Source organism: Lepisma saccharinum, chromosome 5, assembly GCF_977018435.1.
Source record: "Lepisma saccharinum chromosome 5, izLepSacc3.1, whole genome shotgun sequence".
In the NCBI taxonomy this organism is placed as follows: Eukaryota; Metazoa; Arthropoda; class Insecta; order Zygentoma; family Lepismatidae; genus Lepisma; species Lepisma saccharinum.
Genome location: NC_139233.1, coordinates 16,416,629 through 16,434,651, shown reverse-complemented (window position 1 = coordinate 16,434,651; position 18,023 = coordinate 16,416,629). Strand labels below are relative to the sequence as shown.

The window sequence follows — 18,023 nt, the reverse complement described above, 5'->3', positions numbered from 1 at the left end:
CATTCGGTTGAGAAAGGGCCATTCTTTGAAAATAAGACTAAAGTCTGCCTCCCCTTTCAAAAATAGCGTGGGAAGAGTGGCAAACTCCCCATCGGTCGACTACGCCTATATTTTCTATGGGTCACATGTGACCCATTGGCCGAGTAAAGGTTAAAGAAAGTATCTATCTAAGGAGGATCAACTTATTGAAGTGCATTCTTAGAAGTGTTGAATAGTTCGAAAGGATTATTTCTATTTCTTTTCTACACCTAGTTTAATCGCTACTAAGAAATTCGATGATTAATTGGTAAATTAGGTTACGCGATTAACACATTTACATATCCAAATCTTGCCTTAGAGAGATTTCACACCGAAGCTAGAATTTCACCAATCGAACGCAGGCTTATGCTGCCTGTCATTACAGTGTGAGACGTTGCTGCTAATTGGCTCGTTCCCAAGCGTCAAGTACAGCTTGTCTTTTGTCTCTTCGGTCTGAAATCTACCTTAGATTACAATCCGTAACTTTTACCACTGCTTTAACTAATGAAAACGTAGTATTTATGGATCGGAATGTACCATAATTCTTTTCCTGCATTAACAATTTTCAAGAGCTATGAGAAGTAAATAGGCTAAATGATTTGCGGGGACTGTTTCCATGTTCTTGAAGGACCATGCCGTGTCCAATTCTCGACTATACTGTATGTGGCCATTCCAGCGATTCTCACTTAATTTAATATAACATACATATATGCACGTGAATTAAAACATAAACTGTGTTGAGTATATCTGCTTTTCACTATTAATGTCAAACAATTTCATAACATAGAAGGATATAAGCTATGCCATCAAAAGTGTTTATATGAATGCTGTGTTGTTTTTGACACATAATCGATTTCGAACGTGGGTTTGATTGAAAATCGACCAAAAACTGTTGAACCACATATCTTTGCTCCAGACATATTAATTAATAACAAAACCTCAAAAGTTACGTATGTGCAGTTTCGATTGTTATTTAGCAAAATTCAGCTTACAATCAGATGAATATAATTATTATCCATATGGGTCATACCATGTGAAGACGACATAGAAATTAGCGAATTTGTCACCAACCTCTTCGATTTTGGGCCAAATTTGTTCCCACAGTTTCCCTGATAATGGTTATTTTTCGAAAAATCCCATTCGTGGGTTTACCGTGGGCCAGAGACAAATATAGAAACAATGAAGAAAAAGTATCTGGTCAAAAAAGAAATAGGAAGTGCTATGCTGAAAGTTACTCGTAGCAACCAAACAGAGGCGAATAGGATCACAGAAATTACTGATGGAATGGGATGGATGTTTCCCAAACGCTTCTCTTACTTTCTACACACACACTCTCTCTCTCTCTCTCTCTCTCTCTCTCTCTCTCTCTCTCTCTCTCTCTCCATGAAAAAATGTTTTATTTGCTTTATTTTATGTAGCTTTCCTGCCAGTTTTGGCTAATCGCCAAGATGGGGATGAATGATGATAGATGAAATTAATGAAAGGGCAATCACAAACACCCACATGGACAGGACACAACACAAACCCCATAGAAGGTTATACTGAGATTATACTGTCTGTGTGTCCGGACTCCAGAGCCACGTTAATCTGCAAGATGCAGTCCAGGTGTACTACGTGGAAGTGATTTGTTCATAAACTGGATCCCACTTGATCGAGCACGCTGACTGGTGGATTCAGATTCGCCAACGAAGATTCCTCGTTACAATCCCACCTGTGTCCCTTCCTCGGTTACGATAACCCTATAGAAGCTGCATAAAGCCACGTAAAATAAGATCGAAATAGACGGAAATGTAACTTCCATTCAAACAACTAAACGCACGTCCATGAAATTAGGCGGGTGGCAGAAGTTCGCGTTGTTGCCACGTCAGAGCGCAACCCCGTGTGTTCGGAGGTTTGAAAGATCTCGTTGTAGAATTGGTCTTTGGAATCCGTGTGATAGAAACTGACAATGTTTGCTCGAAAGGTCAGGGTTGACACAAAAGTGCTTTGGAGAGAGATCGGTCTGACTGTCGAACTAGGCAACGCAGCCCGGTTGACGTTGCCACACAGTGCGCGGGAACCAGCGACTTCTGTCCAGCTCTCGCTTTGCTTTTCCCATATGTGGCACCAATGTAATTCTGCCCATCCGCCTATTTCCATGGCTGGGCGTTTAGCTACGTTAAAATACTAAATCTGTGTGATGGTTATATGAGACGAGAGTAAAGGTTAAACCTTGCCAACTTTTACAGCATTAATAAAAATCAAAAATATTCTAGATATTAATCTAACCGATACGCGTTCTATGAGACCATTTGTGATTTATAAGAGCCTCTCTCGTCTTTTGTTACGCTTCTCATCATCACGAGAGATGAGCGACTCAGGTATTCATAACGTCCCAGCAGCCACCTAAGGGTTATTTCGGCTTACGACAAAGTCCCCGTCAAGGATGCTGCCTCCTCCTCCCCCCAGAAGGTTCATAAGCAGCCAACGAGGCTGGTGATTGCCGCACGTCATCCCAGCCTCTCCACTTCCACGGCTCGACTTCCATTCCCTTAATCTTTTATAAATCCAGGCAAGCGAAACACCTCTTTCACTCCAACCAACCCTCCTCTGTTTGGCTTCTTGGATTCGCCCCCTTCTTTTCGAGACGGTGGGTTTAAATGGAGCCATTTCCACTCAGAGGAAGACACTTTGATTATCGCCTTCACTCAAACCTTCCCCCCCTGTCCTCCCAAACCCCCTCTCCCCATTCTTCTTTGACAGGGCTTTATTGACCTTCCCTCCCCACTCTCCAATAAATTAACATTTCTTTCTAAGTTTCTCTCGGAGATGTGGAGAAACGTTTCCAGTTATGGAAAAATCCTCCATTTTTTATCATCTTAAGATTTCCTTTTAAGAGGCCAAGATATTTTTAATGGAAGTTTTCATTGATGCTATCTATGCCTGTACTGATGTAAAACAAATAAATTGATGTTACTTTTACAAAGCAAAACGTGGCACTACATGTTTTTGAGTCATACACAGGACATGATCAAACGAGATATTTTAATGCTGCTATGAATATTGTTTAGTAAGTCTCATCTGTCGGCTGAATTTTGTATTCGTAGATGTAGAACCTTACTTTAGTAGCCAACTGCGTTAACTATACACTCACGATCTCGACTCAGAAAGTTCAGAGATCAAATCTCCTTCAGCCTTTTTCTCCCCTCTGTTTCATGTAATCATCACTCATCCTCATGCTTCGAACCAACTAAAAATGTAATACAAAATGAAGCATCCACAATGGCCTGGAATGATTTGAGTCACACGCATATACGCAAATGTATTGAGTTGCATTTGAGGCAGATGTGCTCTAAGATGGATGATCAAACTTTACCGTTCAGTAAACTAAATATTAGGACAAGCAATGAAATTTGTAGATGTTTGCTTTGTTTCACAGTCTCTTCAACCTGTAATAATAATAATAATAATAATAATAAACCATTCACTAGAAGGTTGTTGCCTTATTTCTTAATTCCCCTTAGTGTTCGACTATTGTGTGTCTTGAGTTTCCCTTTATACTGTATGTCCATGGTGAATATCAGCTTATATATATAATGTAGATTCATTAAAATAAGATTGTGTTAGCAATTTTCTGAATTTTGTATGTGGCTATATATTATAATTATTTACATTCGGAACTTAATATTGAGGTTTACGGACGTGAATTGCATGAATTTCCATCATGAGTTGCGATGTTTTGATTATTTCTCGTTTTTCTTTCCCATTCGTGCCACGTGATCTGCCCACGTAAGACTTCTTGATTTGAACATTCTAACAATATCTGGACATGAACACAAATTATGCAGTTCTAAATTTTGTAAGCTGCCTTTGAAAAATATTTTGTGTTTATTTTCGTGTTGAAATGTAACCAAACTTATAGATTTGAGTCACGAGGAAGCAATGAAAAGAAAGACTTCAAATGAAATCCTTTTCTCATTTACTGCAACTTCCAAATGAAACGTGGCTTAACTTTAAAATCTTCTGAACCAAGCACCCATATATGCATTTTCTCATACAGTGATTTCAAATAGAAAACTTATTTTACTCTCCTAACCAGATAAACAAGATATGGAAGACAAAGCCTGTTTAGAAATAGAAAATACCCTACATAGTATGTATAGATAATTGTAGCAAAGAAAGAAAATAAAAAAGCGCTTCGAGCCTCCCCGATGGCTCAGTGGTAGCGTCGTCGCCCATAGTGGTTCGGATCCCACTTTAAAATATAGGTCCAGTCCCGATTAACCTTACTGTACATAAAGTGGACTTAAAACACCAACTGAAAAACAACACTGAGCCGTAATTTTGTTTTCTTGTATTTCAGTGACTCTTCAGTTCACGCACTTCAGTTCCTTGATGTGATCAACATGAAGGACCCCACGCAGAAGGCCCACTTCTACAGGAACACGTTGAAAGAAGTTCTTCCGTATATCCCCAGGGTGAGTGAAATTTCGTTTGAATACCTTCAATGTGTTATTGTCGCATATCACTACAGTACAGCCACATAACAGGTTATGTAACTGAGCTTATAGGAAATTGCTTCTGTTTTTATGCGGATCAATTCTACTGTATTATTCTAAAATGGTAGTGCTTGCCTGTTTTAAATAACAAATGATGAAGAAATATCTTACTCTACACTTTATTAAAAGAGTGTACTGATACATAATGCGAGATAGTGAAGACATAATATCAGTGGTATTTTCAGGGATTCCATATGGTCCAAGAAGCGGGATATTCTACCATCTTTTACTGCTTTTTCTTTCTTCAGAAAATATGGATAAAATTGTGGGAGAGATGTATAGGGTAGTGTAGTTTGCAGTCAACCATTTATTCACATTATCCTTTACTGAGAAAAAGTTTTTTTTTTTTTTAATTTTAGTATTTGAATGATTACAATCGATATTTGATCGTGTACTCCCTGCGCAGGTCATTGTGGAAATATTCGTGTAAGTGGAAGTATAAGAAGCGTATAATAATATTTTGAAATATTTAAATAGATAAAAACAAAATACATACATAGTTTTCATATTAATGTTTAAATATGGATTATTCCAAAAGTATATAAAATGAGTCACTGATTTTTTTTAACCTCAACTGCCCCTCTCAAAACCTCGTTATTTTAAATCAGTCACTGCTAGAAAATTACTGCGCCTGGGGTTAACATAATTCAACGCTTGTACTTTTGATGACACGAACAATTTCCTGCCAATTCAATTTCAAGACAGGAGTACTCGCTTATAGCTTCTGTATGGTAATGTGAATGTACTCTTGATGTTTTGTATATCGTATTTTAGCGTTTTCATTTTTTGTTGGTAAGGCAGTGTTTTATTGTGGAATCATTATTCCGTCAAATACTTTCAGCAGTCCGATAAATGCATGAATAAATGAATGAAGTAATGTATTCAAAAGAAATATATGGTCCGTGCCATTGCGGCTTCAATAAATGTGGTGGGTTGCTCTTCTCGTAATAGTTTTCCAGTAATACGAAACTTGTTACAATAATTTACAATGAATGAGCTGAAAGACATGTTCGTCACTCTGTGAAAATTTACTAGACGTTGGTGGATTTGATGTATTTTACTTCACTTTTCTGTCACGTCTGGTTCCTCCCTAAGATTGGGATGAGTGATGATATGAAGTTGATGAAGGGATACTCACGAAGAACACCCATGCCGAGATTCAAACCAGGAACCTCTTTCGTGTTGGCGCGCTGTATTAACCACTCAGCCACGGATGTCGACAATATGCTAGCCATGAAGTCTAACATGTAATTCATAATCTGGATAAAGAATTACGAAAAGTAATTAGTACTATTAATTGAATGAGAATAATACAATCCCGAGAATATCAAATGTTTTGATAAGCACATAGATTCATTAATCATTTATGTCTGCGACACTGAATATCAACAATACCTTACCAACAAAAAAAAATTCATTGTTTGATCAAATATTATTTCCCCTCCAACATCCAACAATAGCAAGTTCGTTCAAAATTCTGCTCCTCGTGTTAATAGACTGACAATAAGCCAAAGAGTGCTGGTGAAAATGTTAAATTGCTAACCATCCATTATGCTGGTCGCTTTGTTTGATGTCACACCAGCCCTCGACCCGGCGTGACAGGTCGTACATATTTACAAGGATGGACATAAAAGGGGAGGCGAGCAAAATGTACAGAATCCGCGAGGCTGTTGTCGATTCTAAGCTATCATAATGTAGCCTTCCAATAGTGCTTCAAATTCAGGAACTACTCAGTACTTTTGCACGAAAGAGACACCCAATTTGTTTGGAAATTAACAACGGTATAAATAACACATGTCCAGCTTGCAGTTGATGGTCATTTCGCATCATTCATACAGTTTGTTCAAAATGTTCATTTGGACCATGCAGTAGAGATATCCCAGAATGTTACTATGTAACTATCACGGTAAAGCTTTATTTAAAAACATTCAAAAACAAAGCTGTATATATTGTATACTCATGTTTGTAGTACGTTTCCCGTTCGCAGTGGCGCAGAAATCTAAGCGAAGGGGGAGACATTTTATGGCAGACTCAAGACGATGACGTTCAAATAGTCTCGCTTTTAGCAGGTAAACGTCAAGACGTTTCTTTTGTCTACAAAATCAAAACCCTCATGAACCTGTTATATTACATTGTGGAACAAATTACCTCACTTCAGCTGTGCTCTTGAAAAATGAGTATAAAGAAACGATGGAATGAAGCCTAGAGCTTATCTATTCCTCGATTGTATACATGTTTTTTAAAACATGTTAAAAAAGTACCTTGAAAAAATGGCTATAATTTTAAAATTCATGATTATTTTATGAGAGTTGCAAGTTTATTGGATTATGCAATTTTATGCTAATTTTATTTTAAAAAGTGAGAGCTATTAGGCCAATTCTAAAATGAAATAACCCATGTTTTATGTAGATACATGCACACACACAGACACGTATGTGGTTTATTTACAAATCGCGACTGTGGGCGTAACCAATAGCAACGCTCTTCATACATAACGCAATGGTCCATCTGTTGTGTCAGCTGCTATATGCACCATGATGTAAATTAAACCATGAACATGGTGATGTAACAACCTTTACTTCTGAATTATTATACAGCTATTGTATTGGGAAAATTACTTACAGCATCAAATATAAATCGTCTAACCTAACATCAACGAATCAATGGTGCGGAAGAAAGTTTTTAATGTCGGAGGTACACACACACACTCGCATGTGCATATAGCAGCTGACACAACAGATGGACCGTTGCGTTATGTATGAAGAGCGATGCCATTAGCTACGCCCACAGTCACGATTTGCACATACGATTTGTAAATACACCACTCACCCTCCACGTTGGCCCAATTTTTGCTGCTCGCATGGGGCACTAACATATCAGACCGAAAAACAGACAAAGGATAAATGACATTGAAAATTCAATGTAGTTTCGACAAGATGTTTTAATTAACAAGTTATGAATTTTGCATAGCGTCTAATACAGCCTGCATTTGTATCTACAATGAATTCGTACATATTAAACCAATTATATTATGGTCTTGATGTGTTAGCTTTGGAATTATCTGGAGCAAATATAACACATTAAATCAATCTTGTTGTTTCTCACATGTGAGTTAATGTAATTGTACCTCACATCCGTAGATTACCGAGTTATATCTAAGAAATAATTGCACATTTTAAGTCGTATTACGTTCCACACTTTTTCATCATTGTTAAAATCAGTTTTTTATGAGGAGATAGGTTTCTGTATTCTTCGAAGTTTGTTTGTTCTTATATTCATCATAGGAAGTACTCAAAATATATCGTGGTATTTTTATAAATGATCACCTATATAAAAGGTGCCGGTACGGCGTACCCTTGCGTACCACAAAACGAAAAGCACTGGTCATAATGATGTACTGGAAGTACTTGAAAGCTGTAAGAGAAATCTCATTATTCAATTTGCAAAAATACCCATTCATTTGTGTACTTTATAAATTTTGGATATTCATAAGCACAACATTAAAATAGCTTCAATACAGATAGAAACACTTCTCGAAAAATATTAACCATTTAACAACAATGTGCTACATCTTGGGAATCACTATATTTTATGTAATTTCTTACTGTAGAAACAAAACTTATTTATGAAACTGTCAAGAAGTTTGTGAAGGCAACGGAAAGGTGTTAAAAATTAGTACTGTATACAAAATCTACATAACACCATTAAGCCTTTTTTCCATGATAACCAAAAACTCAATATGCTGACAAAGGCAGAATTTATTTTATTTAAAAAGATAATCTAACCGTTACGTTTCAACCTTCTAGCAAGGTCTTCTTCAGACTCTGTACCAAATACCAATTATTATTTTTTTTTAAAATTTGAAACAGAGTCTGAAGAAGACCTTGCTAGAAGGTTGAAACGTAACGTTTAGTTTGTTTTAAAATAAAATAAATTCTGCCTTGGTCAGCATATTAAAATCTACATGTGGGGAATCTCCAAATAGCTACCAAGCACTTGGTAACTTACTTCACAGTATGGACATTATGTTGCAATAACTACTTGCTACACTATAATGAAATCGTATCGCAATGTTAAAACTGCGATGGAATCGAACCAAGAACCTTTAGATTGTATTGGGTGATGTAGTTTTTCATCATTCATCTTTCAGATGGTTATCACTCGCTTAGCCTAAAGTATAATGTATACGAAAGGTTACATCCAAAGTTATGGCAAAAGAATTCACACGTACAGTAATTGGGTTTCTGTACTCTCCGTGACTGAACCGATATGGATATTGGTAAGAAGAGGATAATACTTACCTCACCAATAGATTAAGGTTATTTCCACACTTGTCCTCTCAATTGTCACTTGTCTGACTTTCCTGTCAGAATTCAGTCTGTTTCACGCACTATTATCCAATAATCGCTTCCCACTTCCCTCTCTCATATTTTCGCCAACTGCTCGCTCCCTCACGATTCCAACGCTCATTCCCTAGCCGTCTCTCAAGTCATTAACCTAATTGCTTATTCCGCATTCCTTTCTCTGCGTCCTGCTATGTTAAAAATAACATAAGACTTGTACCTTCTTACCCAATACCTTGGGTACGATACGAAATAGTAAAACAAATGTGAATTTCGAAATCGCAGTAATTTCTCAGTACACTTACATCCATAAGTACAATCGCCGGCAATAAAAATGGGACACCTATATCCTGAAATACTAGATTCCCTGCAAGGCGTTATGTGTGTTGTCTAAGTCGACGGCGCTTGTAGAAGTTGCCATTGAAAATTTGCTATTAAAATCCACTTAGCGCCGTAGAATTTCAAGATCTAGATGTCCCATTTTTTGCCGGTGACTGTACGTACTGGTAGTGTTAGACAAACCTCTAAGCCAAGTTAAAATTTACGTCCTGAGTTGAAAAATCGGTGCGTGTAGATTGCCTGGTAACCTCAGACTGGAGTGGATAAGAACGGCGTTTGGTGAATCTGCGCCCGTTGCAAAATGCGCATTAAATCAACTGCCTCTCCGAAATGAACCCCCTAATTCGCGAAATGACTTTCTGCAGGTAAACTTTTAGGAACATTTAGATGGCTCCGTAGTTTGACTTTAATTCTTTAACGTCGCACCTGCGCCTCTGCAAAGATGATGTCCATTAACGGCGAGAAAAGCTGTTCGTAATCTCCCGCAATTACGAGCGGGATATCTCAGCCGCGTCTCGTGCTCCGGACGGGAGATAAGAAAGCCTGGAACAGAATGTGTCACGGCCGCTGGACCAGAAGTAATTTAAACCAAAATTACGGTTAGCTTCTCATCCCGTTCCCTTGGAGAAATGCAAGAAATGACTTCCTTAAAAGTGCAGTTGATATGTAAAAACTGTCAAAATTCAAAGCTTGTCTCTTTCTTACTTTTTACTGTTTTTTTGGGTCAAAAAATAGTATTTCATGAGATAATTATCATTCATTTATTAGTTTGGGCCTACCTTCGTGGCGAAATTGGTAGTATTTTGCGCTGCGACGCCAGGGGTCTCGCGTTCGAATCCCGATCTGGGCATGGGTGTTCTTTGTAGAGTGTCCCTTCGTCAATTTTATCATATCATCACTCATCGTCATCTTCGCGATTATCCAAAAGTGGCAGAAAAGCGAAGTAAAATGAGCCAGATGAATCAATTTGTCAGTTCTAAAGTTGCAAAGCAAATATTACCTCTTTAATCAATTAAGTATGAAGTGCCAATGCATGATATTTAACTTGACATCATCACGAAGTGTACTCAACTGTAGTTCCAGTAGTACCAATTAGCCTACATGTGCATAAAGTGAACTTGAAACAACAACTCAACAAGTATGAAAAGTCTTCTTACAGCGAAAAAATATTCCATGTCACCACTTTACGCGCTGTTTGTTTACATGGTCTGTGTAGGGGTTCTACAATTCCTCATACAATTAAGATAATCATACCTTGAATTACTTGGGCAAAGACCATATGCACAATTCTTACCCGGCATATTTTCAACGCCGGAGCTGATCTGTTTACTGGAAATATGGCGCAATGAATTATGGGGGAAGTTATTTGCTGAATATCATCCACTGAAAGGGCTACATTTGTATATTTCCATGGTGTACTGAAAAATGAAGTCTCAAGACTATTTGTCTAAGAATACTTGTGACGTAAATCAATTTTCCTTTTTTAAATATTTTATTTGCTTCTGCATTTATGTAATTATTAGATGAGCTTTCAAGAAAACAAACATAAATTGAGATATAGTGTGATAAGTCGTTTTTCTCTCTTATTGCAGAAATTGTGGTTCCAACACGTGTGGCCATATCTACAACAAGAAATGAAGACAGCTGAAGTCCTGGCGGCTGTCCTGCAACCCATCATAGCCCTTATCCAGGAATGCACATTAGAAGAATACGAACAAATCATTCTGCCTTCCTTCAGGTAAGTTCATTTTGTTTCCTCTATATTACAATTTTACAAAATCGCTCCTAACAAATTTAAGTAGCTCTTATACACACAGTATGACGTTTTCTTTTGTTGTGATCTATTAACGTACGCGTACATATCCTTTTTTGATATTCGAATTCTCTTCTTCAGTTAATTTCTACATCGAGCTTTCTGAGGCTAAGGCACACTGATTCCTTTCGTGCACGGGTATAGTGTTTGGGCACACACAAGAGTGACATCTACATGAGTTTCAGTCCAGGAGATTATATAAATTATTACTCGCGCACTTTCGACGTGGCCTGTGGCCACGTCTCGTGCGCTCGCCGACGTGGTTCGCTTATTTGGAAAGTTTTGAACGTAAATTTATGTGTGTATGCGCTGTAATATGTACAAATAATCAAAATATTATTGGTTTCTTTTTTAATAATAAGCTGGGTAAGTAATAACAGTTTCAGGATAGTTAGTTAGATGTTTTATGTAAACGAATTCAATAGCGACACTAAATTGGAAAAGTAACATTTTACTTCTGTAGTCAGTTTTACATTTTTAAACATAATTGAAATAAAGAAATGTTTTCCTTCATTCTTCGCAAATTTCTATCTCTCCTCTGCAATGAATTCTGATGCTTACATTTTAAAATTCGAAAACTCTAATACTGTGCACAAAGTGGACCTAAAACACCAAATCAATCAATCAATCAATCGAAAACTCTAGCATAATTCCCTTACAGTAGCATTCGGGGTGAAAATAAACTTTCTTTAAGTTCCCTAGCAACGTCCGTTTTCATGGACAACAACGGGCACGGCAAGCTCTAAGGAATTGCATGTCATTTTACCCCCTAAACATTTAGCTGAAACAAGCACGATGCAGATATTTACGCATTGAGTATAACAATATATACGTAATTGTATCTGGGCTGAAACTCCTTATTATGTAGATGTCACCCTTGTTTCAGGCACCTATTCAAAACCAGGAGTTGATTCATCTGTGTGTTACTTATCTTGATTGATTGATGGATTTAGTTTATTTTACTTCGCGTTTTGTGCCTCTTGGCTAATTTGCGAAGATGGGGATGAGTGATGAAATGATGAAATTGATGAATGGACATTCACAAACAACCAAGCCCGACCGGGATTCGAAACCGGGACCCTTGGCGTCGCAGCGCTATGTGCTAACCACTCGGCCACAGGGTCGGGCGTGTGTTACTTATCTGTGAGAAATATAATGTAGCTGGACAATTAAGAATTGAAGGAAACAATGTGTGCAAAAGAAATGCCCGTGGCAACGGTTGCTAAGGACGTGAGAAAAGGGCATTTTCACCCTTAAGGAAGTGCCGATTGAGAGATTTTTTTTAATTTTCTCGGCCTTTTGGGACGATTTCATGGGGGGGGGGGGTCGTAATCGGGCGTTTTTCGCCTCCGGTGCTTCCTTCATGGAGAACATTTATGTCAGTGAGTCAGTCAATCAGTGGTGGGATTGGGGCTATATATATATTGGATAAGTAATTACTCGTTCCAAAAGAGACACTTACGAGGGGCATCCGGAAAGTCGTACCCATTCCCGCCGTTTGGAGCGATAGTGACGCGAGTAGCCGCCGCTCAAGGTCAAACGACTTCAGTTGACTGTCTGCTCAGTGTGTGCAAAGTTTGGTAGCGCTGTCATTGTAGTTATTGTTTCTGGGAGTGTTTACAATGTTCAAAAAAATTGAAAACGCCGCCACATGTGAAGTTAGGGCTGTGATCAGATTTCTCAACGAAGAGTTGTAGTGCTCATTAATTTTCTGCCCCGCGGAGCCACTATCAATCCTGATTCGTATTGTGACACATTGAAGAAATTACAGCGGGAAATTCAAAATCAACAGCGATGTCTGCTTTCTATCGGCGTTATTCTGCTCCACGGCAATGCCAGGCTTCATACTGCTGGGAAAACACATCTGCTTCAACAATTCAAGTGGGAAATTTTCAACCATCAACCCTACATCCCGTACCCGACTCCTTCATCTCTCACAAAACTAAAGGACTTTTTTGGGAGGAAAGACGTTTCACAATGATGAGGAACTGGAAAAAGGGGTGACTACTTTTCTCAATGGACTGGCGGCATAGGAATATAGGTTTACAAATATAGGTTTACAAAAACTCGTCACACGTTATGACAAATGCTTAAATGTACATGGTGGCTATGTAGAAAAGTAGTTTAAAGTTTGTTTTTAACAATTGCAAAGTTGTGTCAAAATATATTTGTTAGTTTTTTTAATTAAAAAAAACAGATACTACTTTCCGGATGCCCCTCGTAGAAGTACATAAATGTACGAGTACAATATGATACACAATGCTACAGAAATTTTTCAAATCTTATTTTATTTAGTTATTTCGGCTTTATATACATGGCAAAGTTAAGGTTTTAACTAATTCCTTTTCTTCCACTTAACCATCTACTTCGGCATTATCTTACATCTGTTTAATAATAAAGGATAAAAGAATTAAAAATAATACAACAAATAATATACAGTTTATAAACGGAAACGCAGACACATGCTCACCCTTTCACACACAAAAAAAATGCATTATAGTTTATATTACCCACACACGCACACACTCGTTCATACTCACACGGGCACGTACAAGCTAATACATAACGTTACGCTTAAACATAGTCTAAAACAGACTACACTAATCATAATTCACCTGAAATATTATATATATAATCATTTTTGTTCCTATGTCTTACTTTCCTGTCACACTCTGCACCTGCTACTTAGTTTGAAAAGTCAAATTATTAATTTTCATTATTTAATAGATGTAATTTTAACAGTTTCCTGAACGTCTTCTTTTAGAACAATGTATACCAGTAATAAATTGAGATGAAGTCATCAAAAATGGCTCATATCGAAGTCAATAGTTCTCTCCTTAAATTACCACGTAGGTGTTTCATTATACATGGTGTACACAAAGTGTCCCGACACATTTTCAATTATTAATAAATTATAAACTAATGAAAATAAAAATAAACTGGTGGCAATGATAGACAAATAAACTCAAAGTCTTATGTCATGTATCAGTACACTTCTACATCTGTATATATGCTCTTTTTGTCACGCTTTTGCCCAAAAACAATGTCTGCCACATATCCTCAGAAAAAAAATCAATGAGGTTGTGTCAGGTGACCTTCGGGGTCAAGGAATCGGACCACCGAGTAAAATCGATCTTCCCGGAAATTCTTCGTTCAAAACACAACAAACAATGATGACGAACTTTACAAAAATGGTGAACATTGATGAACTGAATGCCAGAATAAACAACGCGATAACCACCGTGGATGTCGGCATGCTGACCCGAAAGTGGAAGAAATCGATTATTGTCTTTACATTATATATACAAAAGCAAGGAGCACATATAAAAGTGTATTTATACAGGATTTAAAAAGTTTTGAGTTTATCTGTCTATCATTGCCACCAGTTTGTTTGTATCTTCACTAGTTTTCTACACCGTGTACATGCGAGTCAAGGTCACACACAGGATTTCCTCCTATTCGGGTGTTGCATAACGAAGCCGCAATCTTCACAGCGATTAATTATTTCCCTCTACCTTGTGCTCTGCGTGAGACAGGCGCCACTGGAAGATAATTTCTCGGTCATTGTCTCTGGCAGCCGCGATACACATTATTACTACTCGCCGGTTCCATTAACGCCTCTACTGTTTACCAATTTCCATTCATTTCTGGCAGCAGTTTCATTGTGGACCTTGCTCTACTTGGAACGGAATAACCACGGCCTCCCACGTCGTGAATGAAGCTGTAACACACCTTCCCAATTGCTAGAAATAAAAAGGGTGGACGCGCGTGGGGTGCTTAGGAATATTTTCCCTCCACATTTTAAGAAATAATAGAATGGACACAATCACTTATTTTCCACTGTTTCATCAGCTCATTTAAGATTGTGATTGTAGCAATTCTACGTGAATGTGTGTATCGACGTAATAATAGTGTTGTAGTAGAGAAGGTTTCTCGGGACCATTAACATCTAACACGATTTACACGACAGTAGACATTTGTCCAAGTATCGTGCTGATTCACTTAATAATAATAATAGTAAATTTATCGGAGTTATCTGAGTTTTTATTTAATTTATGTTTAGAAAAATGCAACAGTTGCCATGAACGTTTCTGCAAAGTATTCATTATGTGTTGGATATCACGTCTTGAAGCTGAAAAAATAATATAAGGACATATGAAATATCAGTTGAGTCTCGCACTTAATTGTTTTCTAAAAGTAGACATTATACAACGCTAATTAACGACCAACACAAATCATCGCAACATCTGTGAAAATACAAATTACATTTTACAAGTCTTTGGAAAATCCACAAAGATAGTACGACCAAATTGATACGAATTGTACGTGGCGGAGGTGTTAGCACAGCGCGCTACGACACTAAGGGTTTCGGATTCGAATCCTGGCATGTGTGTTCTTTGTGAGTGATCCTTTATCAATTTCACCATATCATCACTAATTCTCATCTTCGCGATTATTAAAATGTGGCATAAAGTGAAGTAAAACGAACCAAATCACAAATGATATGAATTTCAAGTAAAATCAATTTATTTGTAATTACGAAAGAATGTTACTTATGTTGGTCCTTATAAGTAAATTTTATTTCAAGGCAATACTCACCAGCAAACGAAATTAACCACTGTTTTATTTATAGTTTATGTTATTCTTATAAAAATACTACTCTCTATAGTTCAATACGATACATCAAATATCTATCAATTATTGTACTGAATTTTGAGTTTGCCTCTTGGCAGCAAACTGCTTCCATCGCAACGAATATAGCATATTTCCGGTGAATTTTAATTTGATCTTTAGTCTATTAAGCGTGTACTCAATATACACATATATCTTAGCCGTTGAGTAAATAAACACGTTTTATTGTTCCCATTACGAATTTTAAACATCAGTATTTGTCTGTTTTCGTACACTGTTGATATGATCTGTGTGTGTGAAAATGTTTAAATTGACATTTGGAGGATAAATGTTCATACTATTTGATTTGATATTTTTGGTACGCGTGAATGGAACTTCCATCTACCATGAATGTCGCAATTACCTAAATAAGCTTTGTATGGAGACCATACGAAATGCTCTACCTTCGCCACTGTTGTGATAATCCTCGCCCCAGCGCCCAACCGCAAATTACTCCACAACCCCCAGCTTTGGTGGTTGGTGGCGTTGGATGGAGCGAGATTATCAAGGCTCACATTCCTCTTCCGCTGTATCCTTTATTCTTCCATCAACGAAATCACAACAATCCTTTCACTCGTGCACATTCACAAATTTGTAACAATTGTATTCTGCCACACATTGTTCTCAAAATGGATTATTGCAGTGTTTTACATCTCCTCTTCCGATATATGTAGATATCAAGGTATTATCAGAGCGAATACTACAAGAAAGAAGTGGGTTGATAATTTCCAGTACACATTTACCAATTCGTATTTTTTTCCTCTATTCAATAATTATTCTAACACTTGTTCAGCGCCATACTTTGTGAGTACGTTACACTTACTGTTAGTATCGTTTTGGATTGCTTGGATGCTGACTTTCATATCGGATCATTGCACTTTCGATCTCGCCACCGAAGTTCCAGGTTTCGAGTCCTGGTGTAGGCCTGAATGTTCCTTCTCCAATTTCATCTAGCCAGCACTAATCCTCTTCGGCGCAATTAGCTAGAGTGTGGCTGAAAGCGACGCTAAATAACACAAATATATTACAAGTACAATATCTTTCGCTTTCTAAAATAATCACAAAAGCTTAACATTTAGGAAAAATACGATGATTTATTACATGACAAAGTTAAACATAAAAATGAATTATTTTCCTGTAGTTTACGGTTATTACAAGCATAAGAAAACAGTTTTTAGTTGTGACGTTTCAGGAGAGCACACGCTCCCTTCATCAGACATTTATTTTCATTTTGACTAAAGATACAGTTATAACAATTGTTAGCAATTTTTTAAACAAAAATAATCCGTTATATAATGGATGTTGTCAATGCAAGCAATGCGTACATATAAGAAAAACTAATAAAAATGAATGTTGAAAAATAGCCATAAAGTAACATTTACAGCTACTTTATATAAAAAAATGCACATAATAATAAACTGTAAAATTTAAGTCAAATTCAAAATTTAAGTTACCCTAACTTTCTGCTCAATAATATCCCTGAGTCTGCTTGGAATATGACATAAAAGTTTTAGCATGATTTATTTTCACATCTACTTGGCACAGCATCCACCGCCATCTCCGGGTTAATTGAAACAAATGTGGGAAATAAAAATTATTTCTTATACTTGAATATAAACAATAAGAATGTGGTTTTCCATGTAACATCATCCATCGTCTTGAACTAAATACTTGTATCTGAAGATAAGACTTTTTCGTGTTCGAATTGAAAGGGGAGGTAGTCCAGGTACATTTCGAATTTCTTTCCTGATCGTGGGAAGAAAATTTCATTTTCTCTGGGAGTATTTGCACTAGCATTGTTATTACGCATTTTTTATCAACATTTTTCAGTATTAGAACTTCATTTTAACGTGAGAAAGTGATCGTATTCGGTAGGATGCCGCACTCTTTTTTAAATCGTTGCAAATTTTGTGACCGTGTGGTTGTCTCATATAAGTGCACTTAAAGCAACGTAAAATGGTTAAGTTTGGTGAGACGTTCTTGGATTGCAAGCAGTTTTCGTCGCATGCTCAAAGACACGAAACCAAATTATGTTGCAAATACGTCATTTTGAATACTTCAGGGATTTCTTTCAATAGTGATTTTGCATTGAAACAACTTTACTATTGGCGTGTCAAATCATTATGAATGGACTATAAGTTTTCGAAATTTATCTTGTACAATTTTTGTAAAACATCTGAAGCTACGTAAAGTTAACAAAAATATATTTAAATGTGGAGAAGAAACTTTGTCAAGTCCCGTTACAATTTCGGTTCCTGCACTGGTTGTCTCCAATTTGTCTCGTAAACCCTGGTGGAAAGC

At 37.1% G+C, this 18,023-nt stretch overlaps 1 protein-coding gene across 1 annotated transcript in view; it reads left to right on the top strand.

Annotated features, from left to right (window-relative positions):
* bma (SCY1-like protein bma) overlaps positions 1 to 18,023 on the top strand; it is a 554,791-nt gene that overhangs the window by 416,149 nt on the left and 120,619 nt on the right. The window contains exons 7-8 of the mRNA XM_083123076.1: positions 4,361 to 4,475; positions 10,831 to 10,976. Of these exons, the coding sequence (XP_082979202.1) occupies positions 4,361 to 4,475; positions 10,831 to 10,976 (261 nt within the window). The remainder of the gene's footprint in view (positions 1 to 4,360; positions 4,476 to 10,830; positions 10,977 to 18,023) is intronic.